A 21,507-nucleotide genomic window follows, 5' to 3' on the forward strand; every position below is an offset into this window, starting at 1 on the left:
CTCATGTGGACCCAACCAACTGGAAGATGTATTCCCATCACTTTATTGGAACCGTAGAATATTACTGAACTGGCTATATAATTAAAAAAAACAACAACAACTTTTAAGTCATACTGCTTTGAAATATTAATATTTGCGACTTTCGAGTGTTGTTTCGTCAAAAATTTGTATTGTTTTGGGGTTTGTTTTTATAGTCAGTGACATTATATACATTATCAATCAGTCGTGAGCACAGAAACCAGGTGGAGCTGTACGTAGCACAAAGATCATGTTAACACTTGTGACTTGATTACTTCCGTGCAGCTTTTCGCTTTGCTTCACAGAGGAATAATATTTCGCGAAGCAATTTTATTCCTAATGTTATTCAGAATATGTTTGATTTATCTACCTGGGTCCGTATATGTCTGTTTGCGTTTAAGAAATAATTTTTGAAAGATATGCCACCAAAACTAATCTCGTTTTTGTTTTCTTTTCTTCAGATAAAGAAAGGCCAATTACTTACTACTGAGTGAACGACATGATAGGAGCAGCTGGTAGCCGACACTTAGGTGGCAAGCGGCGGGGCTCGTCCCCTTGTGTCTCTCCGCATCTTCAGCACATGGCCCGCTCGAAACTTGGCACTCATGACGAAGACGAAGAAGATGACGAGAATGGAAGAGTTTACTCTTCAACTCGACTCTCGATCCCTGAACTTCCACAGGGAGTACGCTTCAATAGAAGAAGAGCGGTGACCACCTCTGACCACAAAAGTTGTGCCCTGGTACAAACAAAGTTCAAGGGAATGACGCTAGAGGACGTTGCGTAAGTTAATATTTTCTTTACGTCAAAATATGGGAATTAAATTTTGTTTGTTTATTTTTTTTTTTAAATTTCGCTAAAGCTGCACGAGGGCTATCTGCGCCAGCCGTCCCTAATTTAGGAGTGTAATATTAGAGGAAAGGCAATTAGTCACTTCCCCTTACACGATAACTCTTGGGCTACTTTATCACCCACGAATAGTGGGATTGGCCGTAGAATTACAATGTCCCCACGTCATTTTGCACAAATATATCAATGAAAGGATGTGGCACATACAATAAAACTTTAAAAACGAATACAAGAACACTGAATATCGAAGCATATATAACACTATACATTTGTATTTTGTATCCTGAACGGGTGGCACATCCTAAATATGGTAGAGCAACACCTACGTAAGCGTATTGTCCTTCATAAAGGTGAAAACAACAAGTGTTGTTTAAAAACTAAAATTTCTGTAGAAAGTGTTAAACGTACACTGGATTTTAACAAGAACATGCTAATATAATATTCATATAACTGGTCCAAAATATCCCAGAAAGTGCTATGACCTTATTTAATAACGTACGTGACCTTGCAACATAAGTGTTTGTTTTTGAATTTCGCGCAAAGCTACACGAGGACTATCTGCGCTAGCCGTCCTTAATTTATTAGTGCAAGATTGGAGAGAAAGCAGCTAGTCACCACCACCCACCGCCCACTATTGGGCTGCTCTTTTACCAACTAATAGTGGTATTGACTGTTTACATTATAACGCCCCGAGGCGAACATGTTTAGCGCGACGGGGATTCGAATCCGCGACCCTCAGAGTATGAGTCGAGCGCCTAACATAACTGTTTAACGTAATAGCACAGGCCTGCGATGGTTTTTATTGTCTTGAAATGTTCACATGTTCTACAGTAATTCCTGTAAGATGAACATGCAAGTGATATCAGTTTTTCTCCATCATGTACAGATATAAGTGATTCATTTTCATTGAAATCGGGTCACGTTTTGATGTGTTTAAAACCACTTGCGTTAACAACCACTGGCTGGAGATTTCTCTAAACCAATCGCAATGTGAGTGTGTTATCGATCGTTTTAGATTCCATGAGAAACACACCGCTAGTATATAAACTGTTAACAGGCCACATGACGTGTCATATGTGGAAGATACTTGTTTGTGGGTGCACTTTGAAAATTATTTTAATATTATCTATTTGTCACTATGGTAACAAGAGGTCGTTTAATGACCCATATATATTATATTTGTTGTAAATTTGACCACGGTAAGAGTTTTTGTCCCTTCCAGATTTGTGAAAAATCCTTACGTGATAGAAAAGAATGAATATTATTTTTTAATTATTCTGAATTATGGAAAATCCGTTATTGAAACCAAAACAATTTTTCATGGAGTTTAAATTCAAAGTCCATTGATCAAGGCATTGCTGTGAACGTCACTGTTTAATACAAGTGTCAAAACACTATTATGTAATATAATTATAAACACACTATTGCAATATCATTGTTTATTGTAATTATTAAAACACTTTTAGAATATCACTGTTTATTGTAATTGTTAAAATGATATTGAAACAATAAAGTTTACACAGTTTACGTTGTTTTTGTTTTTTCTTATAGGATGTTTGATTTTTCTAAATATTTGTCAGAGAGCTTTTCTACAAAATTCCTTAGAGAGGCTGAAATATATCTGTTGGGCCTGGCATGGCCAAGCGTGTTAAGGCGTGCGACCCGTAATCTGAGGGTCGCGCGTTCGCATCGCCGTCGCGCCAAATATGCTCGCCCTTTCAGCCGTGGGGGCGTTATAATGTTACGATGAATCCCACTATTCGTTGGTAAAAGAGTAGCTCAAGAGTTGGCGGTGGGTGGTGATGACTAGCTGCCTTTCCTCTAGTCTTACACTACTAAATTAGGGACGGCTAGCACAGACAGCCCTCGAATAGCTTTGTGCGAAATTAAAAGAAACAAACAAACAAACATATATCTATTGACAGAAAAACGGATCTGGTCACAAAATAGTAACTTTATTGTTGTTCTGTGTTACCCCAGACGTAGGTGAGAGGAAGCAATTACTTTTAACTTTAGCTCTGTTATCTCAGAGTTAAATAGTTCGTTTAGACGAAGGTTCAATGAAATTGACACCAGGTGTACAAATAAATTCTGTATAAACCAATTGAACTGAAATTTAGGAAAACAATTTTATATCTGTTGAACTGGATACTAACAGCAGAAAACATATACGTAAGCTTTTGTAATATTCTACTTAAGGTTTCAATATTTAATACTGTTACATTCAATTGTTGTTTTTCACTGGTGTGAATATATCGCTTTTGGCTTATAATTGTAGTTCGTGTGATGAATTCTGAGTATGATACACGCAATATTTTTCTTACGCAAGTCGACATATTTTTTAAACGAGTATTTTTGTTGTATTATAAAATAAACGCGATATATTATAATCCATTGTTATTTACGTGTTTATTTTGGATAGAAGTTTATTCACTAAAGAATTAGGAACACTGACTCGTGTTGATGAGTTATTGTTTTTTGAAACAAACACAAAGCTACACAAGGAGCTCTCTCTGTGCTCTGTCCACCGCGGGTATCGAAACCCGGTTTTTAGCGTTGAAAGTCCGCATGCATACCACTAAGCCACTGGGACACCGTGATGACGAGAAACCCACTTGAAGCAAAAATGTATTCTCAATACACCTGGTATTGTTATTAAAACTTTAATTAAAATTTAGTACAGAATAACCTGAAGATGACCTGAGAAGGTCAAAACGCTGTTCTCTACTTTAATTATCGTCAAGAGATTTGTTTGTATTTTGAAAACTCTGTGTTATACTGCAAAATTTGTATTTGTTTTTTTTTTAATTTCTCGCAAGACTACACGAGGGCTATCTGCGCTAGCCGTCCCTAACTTAGTAGTGTAAGACTAGAGGGAAGGCAGCTAGTCATCAATATCCACCGCCAACTCTTGGGCTACTCTTTTACTAACGAATAGTGGGATTGATCGTAACATTATAACGCCTCCACGGCTGAAAGGGCGAGTATGTTTGGTGCAACGGGGATTCGAAACCCGCAACCCGCAAGATTACGAGTCGAGTGTCCTAACCATCTAGCCACACCGGGCTTGTACTGTGAATTGTCTGTGTTTGTACTGTGAATTGTCTGTGTTTGTATTGTGAATTGTCTGTGTTTGTATTTTGAAATATTTTAGTTTTACTGCCAAATGTTGTTTTTATTGCAACGCCATCCTTGATGTTTATATTGCGAAATCTCTGTACTTTATATTGTTAGAAATACGTGTTGTCGTATGAAAACTATTTTTATTAACCAACTAATCTCCGTGTTTGTATTGTGAAATTTGTGTTTTTATGTTGTAAAATATCTACGTTTGTCGAATCAGACACCTTTTATAGAATATTAATTTATTTTGGAACATTAGAGATGTTTCAAGTTCGTGTTCCATCGTGTGCAGGGCGCACAGTTGAAACGTAAGGTACTGAAAAATTAAAATGAAAAGATACTTTTATGTTGAATTTTGTTTACAAAGTTCCATTAAAATGTGCAACGATTTATTATTTTACTTTTTATTGTAGTCATTATGTGACTCTGACTAACAGGACCAAATACAGCTTCCCTTGTAGTCAGTCTATCATCATGAGACTCTGACTAACAGGACCAAATAAAGCTTCCCTTGTAGTCAGTCTATCATCATGAGACTCTGACTAGCAGGGCCAAATACAGCTTCCCTTATAGCCAGTCTATCATCATGAGACTCTGACTAACAGGACCAAATACAGCTTCCCTTGTAGTCAGTCTATCATCATGAGACTCTGACTAGCAGGGCCAAATACAGCTTCCCTTGTAGTCAGTCTATCATCATGAGACTCTGACTAGCAGGGCCAAATACAGCTTCCCTTATAGTCAGTCTATCATCATGAGACTCTGACTAACAGGACCAAATACAGCTTCCCTTATAGTCAGTCTATCATCATGAGACTCTGACTAACAGGACCAAATACAGCTTCCCTTGTAGTCAGTCGATACTCTGACTAGCAGGGCCAAATACAGCTTCCCTTGTAGTCAGTTTATCATCATGAGACTCTGACTAACAGGACCAAATACAGCTTCCCTTGTAGTCAGTCTATCATCATGAGACTCTGACTAGCAGGGCCAAATACAGCTTCCCTTGTAGTCAGTCGATACTCTGACTAGCAGGGCCAAATACAGCTTCCCTTTTAGTCAGTTTATCATCATGAGACTCTGACTAACAGGACCAAATACAGCTTCCCTTGTAGTCAGTCTATCATCATGAGACTCTGACTAGCAGGGCCAAATACAGCTTCCCTTGTAGTCAGTCTATCATCATGAGACTCTGACTAACAGGACTAAATACAGCTTCCCTTGTAGTCAGTCTATCATTATGAGACTCTGACTAGCAGGGCCAAATACAGCTTCTTTTGTAGTCAGTCTATCATCACGATACTCTGACTAGCAGGGCCAAATACAGCTTCTTTTGTAGTCAGTCTATCATCACGATACTCTGACTAGCAGGGCCAAATACAGCTTCCCTTGTAGTCAGTCTATCATCACGATACTCTGACTAGCAGGGCCAAATACAGCTTCCCTTGTAGTCAGTCTATCATCACGATACTCTGACTAGAAGGGCCAAATACAGCTTCCCTTGTAGTCAGTCTATCATCACGATACTCTGACTAGCAGGGCCAAATACAGCTTCCCTTGTAGTTAGTCTATCATCACGATACTCTGACTAGCAGGGCCAAATACAGCTTCCCTTGTAGTCAGTCTATCATCACGATACTCTGACTAGCAGGGCCAAATACAGCTTCCCTTGTAGTCAGTCTATCATCACGATACTCTGACTAGCAGGGCCAAATACAGCTTCCCTTGTAGTCAGTCTATCACCATGAGACTCTGACTAGCAGGGCCAAATACAGCTTCCCTTGTAGTCAGTCTATCACCATGAGACTCTGACTAGCAGGGCCAAATACAGCTTCCCTTATAGTCAGTTTATAGAAATGACGAGAAATCTACTTGAAATACAAATGTATCTCAGAACGGCTGTTATGGGTATTGACACTGTTATCGATAAGCAGAGAGGAACGTTTCGACCTTCCTGGGTCATCTTCGTGTTAAGAAAGAGAGTTTGCAACTGACCGTTGCCGGACACATGTCTTAGGAACGAGAGTATAAACGGGTACAGGATTGTAGGGGGCGTTGCAGTTAGATGTTAGGTTATTAGTTAGGATAGATATAAATATGTTCCTTTATAATGATTTAATTTTGGTTTTAGTTGTTGTATAAGTAGGCATGTTAAGAAACCAAATAAACACAGCCACAACACTATGTTCACGTGATAAACTTAACAATGATGAAATCAACAAGATAAAACAACACTTCATGAACATCAACAAATGTTATCCAAAACCGTTGAAAAAATATACACACACACGTAGCTCAACAATACGGTCAACAACAAACAAACAACAATAAATCCCAAGATACGACAAACTACAAAACCTCACACTGCTGTATACCACATGTTCCTGACATCAGCGAAAAAATAACCAACATTTGGATAAAAACTTATAACAAAACACAACATTCCAGTAAACATCAAATTTATTTAAAAACCAGATACAAAACTGAAGTTCATATTATGTAAAAACTACACTGACAAACACAACACCAACATACTTTTAAGATGCAATATAACAAATGCCACGAATTTTATGTTGGAGAAGCAAGCAGAAAAATGAAAACTAGATTTGAATAACAAATAACTGTTAGTGTTTTAACAGTTAAGATATACTTTAACAGTGGTGTTATCAGCATTTTTATTGTAGGCATTTCAACAGTTAAAATATGCTTCTTTTTACAAATATAGCTGTTGTACCAATAATTAAGTTTACTTTTATTGGTAATATTTTAACAGCTAGAATATTTCGATTTCTATGGTCGCCTCTTAATTAACAGTTGAGACATCGGTATTCACTGTTTCTTCTATATCACAAGTAAATAGTCATATTTATTAGAATTTAATCTCTAATATATATAAGAATCAAATAATGAGTCTATCTTATTTCTTATGTTGAAGAACGTTAGTCTAGTTCAGGATTCTCCAACTGTGGTACCCATATCACTGTAGTACCAATATCACTGTGGTACCCATATCACTGGATGTACTTGTAGCTACTATTTATTTACAATTGTATCTTCACTTCTAGACTCTAGACTCACTCCTACTAGTATCTTTACTTCTAGACTCACTCTACTACTAGACTACTCTACTCACTTTCTAGACTCACTCCTACTAGTATCTACTAGACTACTCCTACTTCACTTCTAGACTCACTCCTACTAGTATCTTTACTTCTAGACTCACTCCTACTAGTATCTTCACTTCTAGACTCACTCCTACTAGTATCTTCTAGACTCACTCCTCTAGTATCTTCTAGACTCACTCCTACTAGTATCTTCACTTCTAGACTCACTCCTACTAATATCTTTACTTCTAGACTCACTCCTACTAGTATCTTCACTTCTAGACTCACTCCTACTAGTATCTTCACTTCTAGACTCACTCCTACTAATATCTTCACTTCTAGACTCACTCCTACGCTTACCTGGAATCATCAATTTTTTTTTCATTTAAGTTGATAAAAATTACATTACATGTTTTTCAGTTGACCCAAGAAAACAATTTAACACTTCTTAGTAATGGTTTGTTTTGAATTAAGCCCAAAGCTACACAATGGGCTATCTGTGCTCTGCCTACCACGGGTATCGAAACCCGCTTCTTAGTGTCTAAGTCCGCAGACATATCACTGTGCCACTGGGGGATCTTAGTAATGGAGTTGTCCAATGTCACAGTGGTATGTCGGTGGGCTTATATCGCTAGAAACGGGGTTTTGATACCCGTGGTAGGCAGAGTACAGAGTCTTTTTTGTAGCTTTGCGTTTGACCACAAACAAACAATTAAGTTATTTTATATCTTAAGAGCAAACAATAAGATAACGGTGTTTAAAGGCTGACCAATTGACCGCCCAGTGAATGATTACTGTAGCTCTAAGATATCTCGAGTTGAATCCATTATCTATATAATAAGCCCATTAAACATCTCAGAAGAGAACTGATCTATATATTAAATATTTGTTAATTTCTTTCGGGATTCATGTTACTGTTACATAAATTCTACTTCGTCGCTGTAAGATTACGCTTTTACGTTGCCATAATTAAAGAGTAATAATTTTGAACACAGTTACACTCTGTATAAAGACACGAAACGTTTTTTTAATACAATTGTTTATCGGTAATGAAGCTTGGTAATTTTATTCAACAAAATCCATTTCCTTAATCCATAATGATACCAGATAATTTCCACTGAGAGATATAAGAAGTGCCCCTTAAGTTGTGGTGGTGTTATCTTTGGCTCCTTAATCATGGTAGTTTGAACTAGAAGGGGTATAACAAGCGCCTCTTTATTATTGGTAGTTTGACCACAGGAAGGAATGTAACAAATTCATCTTTAATAATGGTAGTTTGACCACAGGAAGGGATGTAACAAATTCATCTTTAATTATGGTAGTTTGAACTAGGAAGGGATGTAACAAATTCATCTTTATTAATGGTAGTTTGACCACAGGAAGGGATGTAACAAATTCATCTTTAATTATGGTAGTTTGAACACAGAAGGGATATAACAAGTGCCTCTTTATTAATGGTAGTTTGACCACAGGAAGGGATGTAACAAATTCATCTTTATTAATGGTAGTTTGACCACAGGAAGGGATGTAACAAATTCATCTTTAATCATGGTAGTTTGAACTAGAAGGGTATAACAAGTGTCTCTTTATTATTGGTAGTTTGACCACAGGAAGGGATGTAACAAATTCATCTTTAATTATGGTAGTTTGAACTAGAAGGGGTATAACAAGTGTCTCTTTATTATGGGTAGTTTGACCACAGGAAGGGATGTAACAAATTCATCTTTATTAATGGTAGTTTGACCACAGGAAGGGATGTAACAAATTCATCTTTATTAATGGTAGTTTGACCACAGGAAGGGATGTAACAAATTCATCTTTAATCATGGTAGTTTGAACTAGAAGGGATGGGTATAACAAGTGTCTCTTTATTAATGGTAGTTTGACCACAGGAAGGGATGTAACAAATTCATCTTTAATTATGGTAGTTTGAACTAGAAGGGGTATAACAAGTGTCTCTTTATTATTGGTAGTTTGACCACAGGAAGGGATGTAACAAATTCATCTTTAATCATGGTAGTTTGACCACAGGAAGGGATGTAACAAATTCATCTTTAATCATGGTAGTTTGAACTAGAAGGGCTATAACAAGTGTCTCTTTATTATTGGTAGTTTGACCACAGGAAGGGATGTAACAAATTCATCTTTAATTATGGTAGTTTGAACTAGAAGGGGTATAACAAGTGTCTCTTTATTATTGGTAGTTTGACCACAGGAAGGGATGTAACAAATTCATCTTTAATCATGGTAGTTTGACCACAGGAAGGGATGTAACAAATTCATCTTTAATCATGGTAGTTTGAACTAGAAGGGGTATAACAAGTGTCTCTTTATTATTGGTAGTTTGACCACAGGAAGGGATGTAACAAATTCATCTTTATTAATGGTAGTTTGACCACAGGAAGGGATGTAACAAATTCATCTTTAATCATGGTAGTTTGAACTAAAAGAAGTATAACAAGTGCCTCTTTATTAATGGTAGTTTGAAATGTGAAGAACATAACTAAAAAAAAGATATCCATTTTGCATCGTAACTTTCCCAACATTTTCGAAATTTTCTAGTTTCAAACTAATGAATACTTATATGTCCAAAGTCGTTGCCTGTAGCAACAAGCATTTGATTGGCTTGGCACTTTCTATAAGAAGAGCTGTACGTCTTTCACCTTGAAGTGACTTCTCAGATGGAACAATGTACGAAGCACTTATAGTGACAAATGTCTTTATTCCACAGAACAGAATATTGGAAGCAGAAGACAAATAACATGGTTTTGTCTTTCTTTTTTCTTTATAGATGTTTAATAGAAAGTTCCCCAGGCAAAACAGGTTTCAACAAATGGATTTTGAATGATGGCAGAGACTCTACTGTGCCAAGAAAAAAAAAAATCCAGTATTCTTTGACATTTCACTTTAGGCAACGGGTATTAGCAGTTTACGTATTTTCATAGTTGACGAAATTGTATTGCAAAGAAAAATACACGCATAAAGTATTTAAGTTTAAATGTGATGTTAGGCAATAACATATACAAGCAAGAAAAGTGCTTGGTCTCCATAGTCTTATGTGGTTCACTAAGCCTAAAACCTCAAGATGTTGCTAAACAATTGCTGATCATTCATGGGTGTCTTTGTGAATTATTAATCTTTATTTTCTTATGACTAATTAAACACTAAATACCCTTTTTAATCTGTTTCCTTTTCTTTAAGAAAATGATGAATACGCTTGTGTTAACCAATGTATACTTCTGAGTTTATAAACGATTATGATGCATTCCTAATTATTTTATATTTTTACGTATTTGGGTACATTCATGCTACAGCATTCGAAAGATTCTCAAATCTTAATGTTAAGATGAAAGTTAACACTTTAAACTAATTCATATTCCTGAAGAAACGAAACTAGGACAAGTGTGTTTTCACAGAAACTTTGTATTATTAAAGACAGAAAAGAAACAACGTAGCGAAGTTCTAGTTAGGCCTTCTTTTAGGCCTAAGTTTCCAAGTTAAAAGAAAAGAGTCTTTAAATAGTGAATTAACCGTAACTTAGATATTAATATTTGAACGTTTCGTTGTAGAAAGTTCAGTTTTTCAGACACTAAAGAAAGGAAACTGAACATTCAGACACGAACAATAATTCATTCATTTTCTTTTGTTTTGAATAGAGAATTTTGCTGAATATTATACGAGGGTGTATTAGTGCCAAAATGTTATACGAAGTTTTAGTTCGCCTGTAAACTAAAAGTAACATAAATTAAGTGTGTTTTCTTAAACTACCATGATGGATGATAAGAAATATGTCTTTTTGGCTCGGTTAATCGGCCACACTTCAACGTTATAAAGATATGGGAATAACTGTCGTTATTTGTATTCAGAGCTGTAAACCCGAGTCATATTGCAGGAAAGAACGTTGAGATCAGCATATTTTGCCTCGTAAAACTGACCCTAGTACATCCTTCTTGTTTCATATATATCAATTTGTTGCTGGCCTTTATGGCTGTTGGACGGCGCCAGAGGTCGCTTATCATTGGTTTATATTCCTGATGGCACGTGCGTCATTGTGTCCATTAGACAAGAACTTTCCAGGTTTGTGTCACTCACGCTCCTGGACCCAAGTTGCAAAATCGCGTCTAACTTCAGTGGTTAGAATTCAGTTCGGGAATTCTGACAGTAATCTGATGTATCGAGACGCTAAGTCCAGGTAAATGTAACCTTATTTAACATCAAAGGAATAGGTTACTAACACCTAGAAAATGAGCGGTTAGTTAGACTAATCTCTTCCTTCACTCAAAAAACAGAAAGTAAAAAGTAAAAGGAGGCGTTTAGAAAACGGCTAGACACGTTTGTCGATCGTAAATACAAACTGTTCTTTGCTGTTTCGGATAATTAGTTAAGGAAATCAAATTGCCACGATGTTCACTGTGAGAACGTACAGTGTACGAACGAGACAACGGAACAGGAAAGCTGTGGCATCTCTTCAGAGAAACCAGAGCCGCCGCCGGATACAGAGCACAGTGTCCGACGGAAGGCCTACTCGACAGATCCGTCGTCAAACATTCATTGCTTCTGCGGATTCTTCCATTTCTGGTCGGGTTCTTGCTCTCAAATCAGAATGTGTGCAGAAGAGTTATCCGCCTAACTCCAACACTGCTGATAGCGAAATAAAGACACTCGTCACACCTGTCCAACCAACAGTACCAGAGGTCAGTGCCAAAAACTCGTCAACGCTAACGCCACTCATTGTTTCAGATGTAGACCATGACGGATTCGACCGATTCCGAAAAACTAGTACTTTGGGCTACAGTAGGTAAGATTCACCTTCAAATTTTCAGATATGGCGGTTATTTAAAAGTAGGTGAATTGTTAGCATTGCTGTGTACGAAAACACAAAATGTGAACGTCGTCTGAACATTAGTTGATGTTTAATGTGCAACATCTGTTATATTCTCCATTTCACACTCATATATGTAGACGAACAGTCTCTAGCGCGTGGTTTGTTTTCCAGTACAGGATTAATCTTGTTCCTGGGACCCTTTGTTTCCTCCTGTTGAACAAAAAAAATTGAATCAAAAGTTAAGTTAATTTCGAATTAACTCATTACGTCTAGTTTTGTTTTTATAATCTCTGATCCTAATTCTTTGTTAACTCCTACTAATTAAGCCAATTTTGAATTAACTCATTACGTCTAGTTTTGTTTTTATAATCTCTGATCCTAATTCTTTGTTAACTTCTACTAATTAAGCCAATTTTGAATTAACTCATTACGTCTAGTTTTGTTTTTATAATCTCTGATCCTAATTCTTTGTTAACTTCTACTAATTAAGCCAATTTTGAATTAACTCATTACGTCTAGTTTTGTTTTTATAAGCTATGATCCTAATTCCTTGTTAACTCCTACTAATTGAGCTAATTTCGAATTAATTCATTACGTTTAGTTTTGTTTTTATAATCTCTGATCCTAATCCCTTGGTAACTCCTGTTAAATGAGTTCAGATCAAACGAAAACATCATTGTTACTATTAGTTTTACTACTGACAATTTATCACGTGCTTTTCTGGTAATTCTGTTCGATGTTTCGATTGGTTGTTGAAATCCATTTTGATGTTATGTAAGTTAGACATATACGTTGTTGTCACAGGTCACGAATGACGTTTTTCCTAACTCTCGCGAAGAACTCACTAGTGAATGTAGAAAGAACAGAAGAATACATATTAGTGGACGTTTCGAGTAGCTACTTAAATATGTTTATTTTTTTTTCGTTTGTAAACGTAAATGGTTTCCTTAGAGGTAACTCAAAATATGACCATGAGTAATATCTTTGTGACGTCCGTCAGGTGTATGTTGTACAAACAACGCTTGTTTGTTTGTTTAGAATTAAGCACAAAGCCACACAATGGGCTATCTGTGCTCTGCCCACCACGGGTATCGAAAGCCGGTTTCTAGCGATGTGAACTCGCAGACCTACTGCTGTGCCATTGGGGGGCGTCAACAATGCAATCCACTGTAGTTGGTGTCTGAATTGTGAAATACTGTCTTCAAACATTACCTGCCCGGTATGGCCACGTGGTTAGGGCGTTCGACTCGTAATCCCCGTTACACCAAACAATGTCGCCGTTTAAGCCTTTTCAGCCGTGGGGTGGGGTTATAAAGTGAAGTCCAATCTCACTACTCTTTGGTTAAAGAGTAGCCCAAAAGTTGGCGGTGGGTGGTGAAGACCAAGCTGCCTTCCCTCTAATCTTTCACTGCTGAATTAGAGATAGCGAGGGCAGATACCTCTCATATAGCTTTGCGCGAAATTAAGAAAAAACAAACCGACTCAACCATTACTGTAAATTAGTTTGGTACTTGAGTTTCCACACAGAGTTTGGTGGTAAGACAACTCCGCTAATTTTTGTTTTTTTTCATCTTTTAATTGAATTAGAAATGTGGTATATAGAACACATATTTTCAGACATTTTATCGCAAAACGGCTTAGCGAATCCCAGTGTTCAGAGTACTAGGTCTGTAAATCTGAAAGCTTATAGCAAGCATCTCGTAAAAATCTGCTACGTAATTTATGACGCCGACATACTACAATATTTTGGGTCTGATTCCTCTGTTCAGTCAGACAGAAGTATACCTAAAGATGACCATTGCAATTTCTGGCCAGCTATCTATCCGCTAGTCTAGCAGTTCAAAATTAAGAATTGCTAAGCACAGGGATTACTTGTGTGTCTCCCGTTGGAACATCGGTAAGCCTACGGATTTACAAAGCTAAAATCAGGAGTTCGATTCCCCTCGGTGGACTCAGCAGGTAACCTGCAGTGGCTTTGCTATAAGAACACACACACACAAATCGCAAACATAAATATTTATATTTATAAGCTTTCGCCTTTCAATATTTATCAGAGTAAAATCTGATCACTTCAGTTAAGGCCTTCACTAAATCTGATCACTCAAGTTAAGGCCTTTACTAAATCTGATCACTTCAGTTAAGGCCTTCACTAAATCTGATCATTCAAGTTAAGGCCTTTATTAAAACTGATCACTTCAGTTAAGGCCTTCAGTAAATCTGATCACTTCAGTTAAGGCCTTCACTAAATCTGATAACTCAAGTTAAGGTCTTTACTAAATTTGATCACTCAAGTTAAGGTCTTTACTAAATCTGATCATTTCAGTTAAGGCCTTCACTAAATCTGATCACTCAAGTTAAGGTCTTTACTAAATCTGATCACTTCAGTTAAGGCCTTCACTAAATCTGATCACTCAAGTTAAGCTCTTTACAAAATCTGATCACTCAAGTTAAGATCTTTACTAAATTTGATCACTCAAGTTAAGGTCTTTACTAAATCTGATCACTCAAGTTAAGGTCTTTACTAAATCTGATCACTCAAGTTAAGGTCTTTACTATATCTGATCACTTCAGTTAAGCTCTTTACTAAATCTGATCACTTCAGTTAAGGCCTTCACTAAATCTGATCATTTGAAGCCTTCGTGAAGATTAGAAGTGATTCAATAAACTCACTGTATTGCAGTGGTCTAATACTTCACAAAAAAAGAAACTGTCAGTTCTCTTGCTTTAGGCTGCCTGTCAGGTACTGACTGTCTGTCTCATCTCGTGACTGCTTGTCAGGTACTCCTAAACTTATAATATAGTTCATTATTTCCTGTCAGGTACTTACTGTCTTGCTTGTGGCTTACTGTCAGTTACTTGTTATTTGACTTGTTACTTCTTGTCAGTAAGTTATTATTTAGCTTGTTACTTCTTGTGAGGTGCTTACTGTCTGGATTGTTACTTCCTGTCAGTTACCTATTATTCTAACTTGTCACATCCTGTCAGTTATTTATTATTTAGATTGTTACTTCTTGTGATGTACTTGCTGTCTATATTATTACTTCCTGTCAGTTACTTATTATTCTAACTTGTTACAGTCTGTCCAGTTATGTATTATATAGCATCTCATTTTCCGAAAGTTACTTATTAACTAACTTGTTATTTCCTGGAAATTACTTATTATCTAACTTGTTACTTCCCGTAAGTTAATTATTATCTAACTTGTTACTTCCTGTAAGTTAATTATTATCTAACTTGTTACTTCCCGTAAGTTAATTATTATCTAACTTGTTACTTCCCGTAAGTTAATTATTATCTAACTTGTTACTTCCTGTAAGTTACTTATTATCTAACTTGTTACTTCCTGTAAGTTACTTATTAGCTAACTTGTTACTTTCTATAAGTTACTTATTAGCAAACCTTTTACTTCCTGTAAATTACTTATTATCTAACTTGTTACTTCCCGTAAGTTAATTATTATCTAACTTGTTACTTCCTGTAAGTTAATTATTATCTAACTTGTTACTTCCCGTAAGTTAATTATTATCTAACTTGTTACTTCCGTAAGTTAATTATTATCTAACTTGTTACTTCCTGTAAGTTAATTATTATCTAACTTGTTACTTCCTGTAAGTTAATTATTATCTAACTTGTTACTTCCTGTAAGTTAATTATTATCTAACTTGTTACTTCCCGTAAGTTAATTATTATCTAACTTGTTACTTCCTGTAAGTTAATTATTATCTAACTTGTTACTTCCTGTAAGTTACTTATTATCTAACTTGTTACTTCCCGTAAGTTAATTATTATCTAACTTGTTACTTCCTGTAAGTTACTTATTAGCTAACTTGTTACTTTCTATAAGTTACTTATTAGCAAACCTTTTACTTCCTGTAAGTTACTTATTATCTAACTTGTTACTTCCTGTAAGTTACTTATTATCTAACTTGTTACTTCCCGTAAGTTAATTATTATCTAACTTGTTACTTCCCGTAAGTTAATTATTATCTAACTTGTTACTTCCCGTAAGTTAATTATTATCTAACTTGTTACTTCCTGTAAGTTACTTATTACCTAACTTGTTACTTCCTGTAAGTTACTTATTATCTAACTTGTTACTTCCTGTAAGTTAATTATTATCTAACTTGTTACTTCCTGTAAGTTACTTATTATCTAACTTGTTACTTCCTGTAAGTTACTTATTATCTAACTTGTTACTTCCCGTAAGTTAATTATTATCTAACTTGTAACTTCCTGTAAGTTACTTATTAGCTAACTTATTACTTCCTGTCAGTTACTTATTACCTAACTTATTACTTCCTGTAATTTACTTCCCGTCCATGTTGTGACTTCCTTGTGACACTTGAAGCTAGTTCTTTCTCTCCTTTGGGGCATTAGTTCTAAATTTGGGACGACTATACCTGAAGCTTTAGGTCTCTGACCTGGTCTATTAGGTCATGCTCAAGCTGGTAATAAACTAATACTTAATATAATAGATATATACCTATCATAAAACTGTTTTTGAAAATTGTGTAAATAAAATGCAAACTTAGTTTATCAAAGATAATACATGTAAAGCTAACCGATGCTTTATTTACGATACTATATTTCTTTATAGATGGAAAGACACTTTACAAGTAATAATATTTTGATGAATGTAAATTATAAAAATTTAGTGATGTAAGGTTAAAATTTGGCTACTGAATGAATTATATTCCAGACTTTAGTCCATCAAGTTCAATATGATTACGTACACGTTTGTGAAAATGATTGACGTAGGCTGGTATACTGCCCTCTATTGGTATGATACTGAAGCACATATTCTGAAAAACCATATCTTACGTATGTTTGAAGTTTATCTTTGCCATCCTCAACGCCCTCCCCTCCCTCTTTGGATAAAGTCTTTTATCCAGTGTTTCTTATTTTCATCTTTACCTTCCACTGTTACATGTTTATAATTCACCAATTTTAGGCACCAGGTTATTATTTGAAAGTGATGTTCGTTTTAAATAATATATATGACGTAAGATGTTTTGTTTTTTTTTTTTTGAATTTCGTGCTAAGTTACTCGAGGGCTATCTGCGCTAGCCGCCCTTAATTTGGCAGTGTAAGACTAGAGGGAAGCCAGCTAGTCATCACTACCCACCGCCAACAGTTGGGGTACTCTTTTACCAACAAATAGTGGGATTCACCATCACATGAGAACACCCCCAAGAGTAGCCCAAGAGTTGGCGGTGGGTGGTGATGACTAGCTGCCCTTTCTCTAGTCTTACACTGCTAAATTGTGGACAGCTCGTGAGGATAGCTCTCGTGTAGCTTTGCCCGAAATTCAAAAACAAACAACCAAAGATTATAAAGATTCATTAGCTGAAACATTATTATTGTGTTTGTTTTTTCTCTCAGTACTTGAAACCAGTTTGTGCTGTACATTTTTAGATCTAACCTCAGGTCGTGCAAATCCTATTAACTGTCGATCATTTTAAACTAAAACTTGACTTCTGTAATCGTGTTGGATAAAGGATCTTCAAACTTGAAAAAATCATTACACTTCAAACGAAACTGATTTTGAAAGTTTTTAAATGAACACACGCAAGCGCGGATCACTTAAGAATGCTTTAGAGAGAAAAGTAAACACACCTACATTTAGCTGTATATGAATCAGAAATAGGTCATTTTATATTTATTTTGGATAGTTAGGCACAGAACTAACAATAGGCTATCTGTATCGTGTTCACCACAAATATTGCAACTGTAACTTATTGCGTTAGGAGCCTTTAAAATTGCCTCTGAAAAGCAAAAAATTAGCTCGGTGCTATGTGCACTGTTTTCAACAACGAACTGCCTTACTGACAGTAAAATAGCACTATAAAGCCTTTACGTTACTGAAGCTACAATATATATTTTAGCCCTCTTGTGGCTCAGTGTTAATTGTGCAGGCTAATGATGACAACTGTCTAATTTCGATACCTGTGGAGGACACAGCACACATATGTAGCTTTGTGATTAACAACAATTAAACTAAGAAACACATTTTAGTATGAAGTGTGTGTGTGTTTTATTATAGTGAAGCCACATTGGACTATCTGCTGAGTCCACCGAGGGGAATCGAGCCCCTGATTTTAGCGTTGTAAATCCGTAGATTTACCACTGGCGGGGGATAATATGAAGAGAATAATTCTCAATTGATACGAAGAATATTCTAAGAAATAAATGTTTATTTTGTGATTCTCAGGTAAGTATGCCTTATTGATACACTGCTGGCCAAAATCTTGAAGCCAATGAACATAAAGAAAAAATATGCATTTTGCATTGTCAGACTCAACTACTTATTTGAGTAGAGCTTCGAAAGATTAAAATAATAAAAGGGAAAATAAGAATGAAAACATTTTTTAGCATTTAATAGGGAAAATGTGAACACTATGAAATTAGCCTAAATACTAGCTGGTCAAAAGTTTAAGAGCATACTGAAACGAAACGTTAATCGTTAAACAAGTAACGAAATTTAGTCCTTTGTGTTCAAACATTAACGTTGTCAACATCTCCCACTGACATCTCCTGTGTTACATTGGGAAAAACATGAAAAAGGCTAAAAGGTTGACAGAGTTTGAATGTGGCAGAATTGTCGAGTTGTAAAAACAAGATCTCTCTCAACGTGTCATCGCTGGTGAGATTGGGTGTAGTAAAACTGCTGTTGTAAATTTATTAAAAGACCCTGAGGGATACGGAACGAGAATTACAAGTGGTCGGCCCAAGAAAATGTCGCCGGCGTTGAGCAGAAGGATTCGACGGGTTGTCCGACAAGACACCAGCCGATCGTCGAATCAGATTAAGGCCCTTGCAGACGCAGAAGGCAGCTCAAGAACAATAAGATGGCATTTACGAGAGAAAGGCTTTAAACACCGTAAACGTCTTTAAAGGCCACGCCTCCTTCCACACAACGAAACGGCTCGGTTAAACTTTGCTGAGAAGCACTATACATGGGACGTAGAAAAGTGGACGAAGGTTTTGTTTTCTGATGAGAAGCCATCGGGACCATCCACCATTATTGGCACGATAGGGATATCCCAACGGAGACATTTTCTACACGACACAATGGGAGGAGGTTCCATCATGATCTGGGGTGCTTTTTCCTTCTATGGAACAATGGAGCTTCAGGTTATACAGGGGTCTCAAACAGCAGCTGGCTACATTGGCATGTTGGAGAGAGCATCCTTGTTGACTGATGGTCCTCGCTTGTGTGGAAATGACTGGATCTTTCAGCAGGACAACGGTGCAATCTACAATGCCCGCAGGACAAAGGACTTTTTCATGGCGAATAACGTGATTCTTTTGGACCATCCAGTGTGTTCGACCGAATTGAACCCCATTGAAAATGTTTGGGGGTGGATGGCAAGGGAAGTCTATAAAAATGGACATCAATTCCAAACAGTGCATGATCTTCGTGAAGCCATCTTCACTACTTGGAATAGCATTCCAGCCAGCCTTCTGAAAATGCTTATATCGACTATGCCAAAGCCAATGTTTGAAGTTATTCGCAATGACGGCCGTGCAACTCACTACTGAGGCCTCTTGTTGGGCATTTCCTACCCTGTTTAGGACTTCTTTTTGGTATGGTCTTAAACTTTTGACCAGCTAGTATTTAGGCTAATTTCATAGTGTTCACATTTTCTCTATTAAATGCTAAAAAAGCATGCCCTCTACATTCCTACACTCTACATGTGGTCAGCTACCGATCAGTAACCCTTTCTTTCTTTGTGAACCGGACGATGACCGAAGAAAGTCGAAATGTTGTTCGATCCTCTATTAGTGCCTTCTCTACCCATACCAGCTGTTTTTAAATATATAAGGCTATATATTTGTGGAATTGTTTAATTCTAATACATAACCTGGTGGTGAAATGAGTAAAAATTTCCCAAGTTAATGCCTTCATACGTTATTATATAATTTGTTAGAAAGATTCATTTCCTTCTGCAACCAATAGCTGTCTAGACATTACATCTCCAACCAATAGTTACCCAGATATGATACCTGCAACCAATCACTATCCAGATATGATATCTACAACCAATAGCTCTCAAAATATGTTTTCTACAACGAATAATTATATAGGTATGATATTTACATCCAACAGTTATCTAGATACGACATCTACAATCAATATAAACCAAGTATGATACCTGCAACCAATACTATTCAGATATGACACCTGCAACCAATATCTATCCAGATATGATATTTACAATCAATACTTATCCCAATATGTTTTCTACAACCAATAGAAACCCAGATATCACATCAACAGCTAATAGCTATCCAGATATGATACCTGCAACCAATAGCTATCCAGATATGACATCTACAACAAAACACCACCTCCGTCCATGATGAACGAAAACATTTAAATGGTCTTGTAAGAAGAAAGTACATTTCACTAAGCTGTACTATACAGTTGAAAGTTTGCGACATTAATTATTAAATGAAAAGCGAAAGAAAGCAAAGTGAAACTACGTCAAAAATGTCATAAAAACTGCTGTTTCAAAGATTGAACTATATTGCATCAGCCATTAAAAAAAATCAAGCTCATATCTGAATTTAAAATTTGCTGGAAATAAATTACCATCAACAATGTTGATGTTTCATATCACTTGGAAACTATAGAATATATCTTGATGAAGGTACGTAGCACTTACAAACAATACAGTATATAATCATTTAATATAAGTTATATCAAACTGCTCTTCACGTTCTCCAGGAAAAAACGTTAATGGCTCCTCCTACAGGCATCAGATGGAGACGATATTTCTGACATATGGTAGGGAAAGGTTTGGCAGTGATTTTATGTTCCAGGATGACAATGATACTGCCCACAGTGTGCGTATTTTCAGGATTATCTCGACCAGGAGAACATTACAAGTTTATCGTAGCCATCAAAGTCTTCACGATTATAATCTCATTAAAAACTGTTGGGCAGAAATGAGCCTGGAAATAGCTAATTATGATCCCAAACCAGCTACTGTATGTAAGTTATAGCGTCCTCTAGTAACAAATTAGGATAAAATAATGGTGAACTACATCAATAGCCTCATCGACAGCATACCACGTCACTTTGAGAAGGTTGCTACAGTACGAAAAGGACCATCCAAGTACTGAATGTTTAATACGAACTAATATAAAGCTACAGACACTATTTATTATAATTTGATGTTATACTTTGTCATTATATATATAAGTTTTAGAATGGCTTTATTGTGATTGGTGAAATGCTGAATTACACATCTTTCTACAAATGTCTAATAAAATTGTTTAGTGTTCTAATAAACCGTGCATAATGTTCATAGAACCTGTCTCATTAAACAAATCACATATGTAGATGTTTAATATAACAGATATTTCTAAGTTTGGAAGCATTAGGTGCATTTGCGTTCAATCTCAATAACAATATTTGCTAGAAAATATACAAATATTTTGACCAAGACTGTATTCAGCTATATAATTCTGAAACATTCAGTCACGTTAACAAAACAATTCGTAATTTAGTTTTATATTTGTTCAGGAGGTTAAATGTAAGATGTACAACAGTAGCCATGTTGTGAGAATGATGGCTGCGTA

At 36.1% G+C, this 21,507-nt stretch overlaps 1 protein-coding gene across 1 annotated transcript in view; it reads left to right on the forward strand.

Moving 5' to 3' along the window:
• Positions 1-21,507, forward strand: part of LOC143245621 (voltage-dependent calcium channel type A subunit alpha-1-like) — a 132,825-nt gene that overhangs the window by 76,059 nt on the left and 35,259 nt on the right. Inside the window, exon 2 of the mRNA XM_076491975.1 lies at positions 480-801. Coding sequence (XP_076348090.1) covers positions 518-801 — 284 coding nt within the window. The 5' untranslated portion in view covers positions 480-517. The remainder of the gene's footprint in view (positions 1-479; positions 802-21,507) is intronic.

The sequence above is a fragment of the Tachypleus tridentatus genome, chromosome 2 (assembly GCF_004210375.1).
Source record: "Tachypleus tridentatus isolate NWPU-2018 chromosome 2, ASM421037v1, whole genome shotgun sequence".
NCBI lineage: Eukaryota > Metazoa > Arthropoda > Merostomata > Xiphosura > Limulidae > Tachypleus > Tachypleus tridentatus.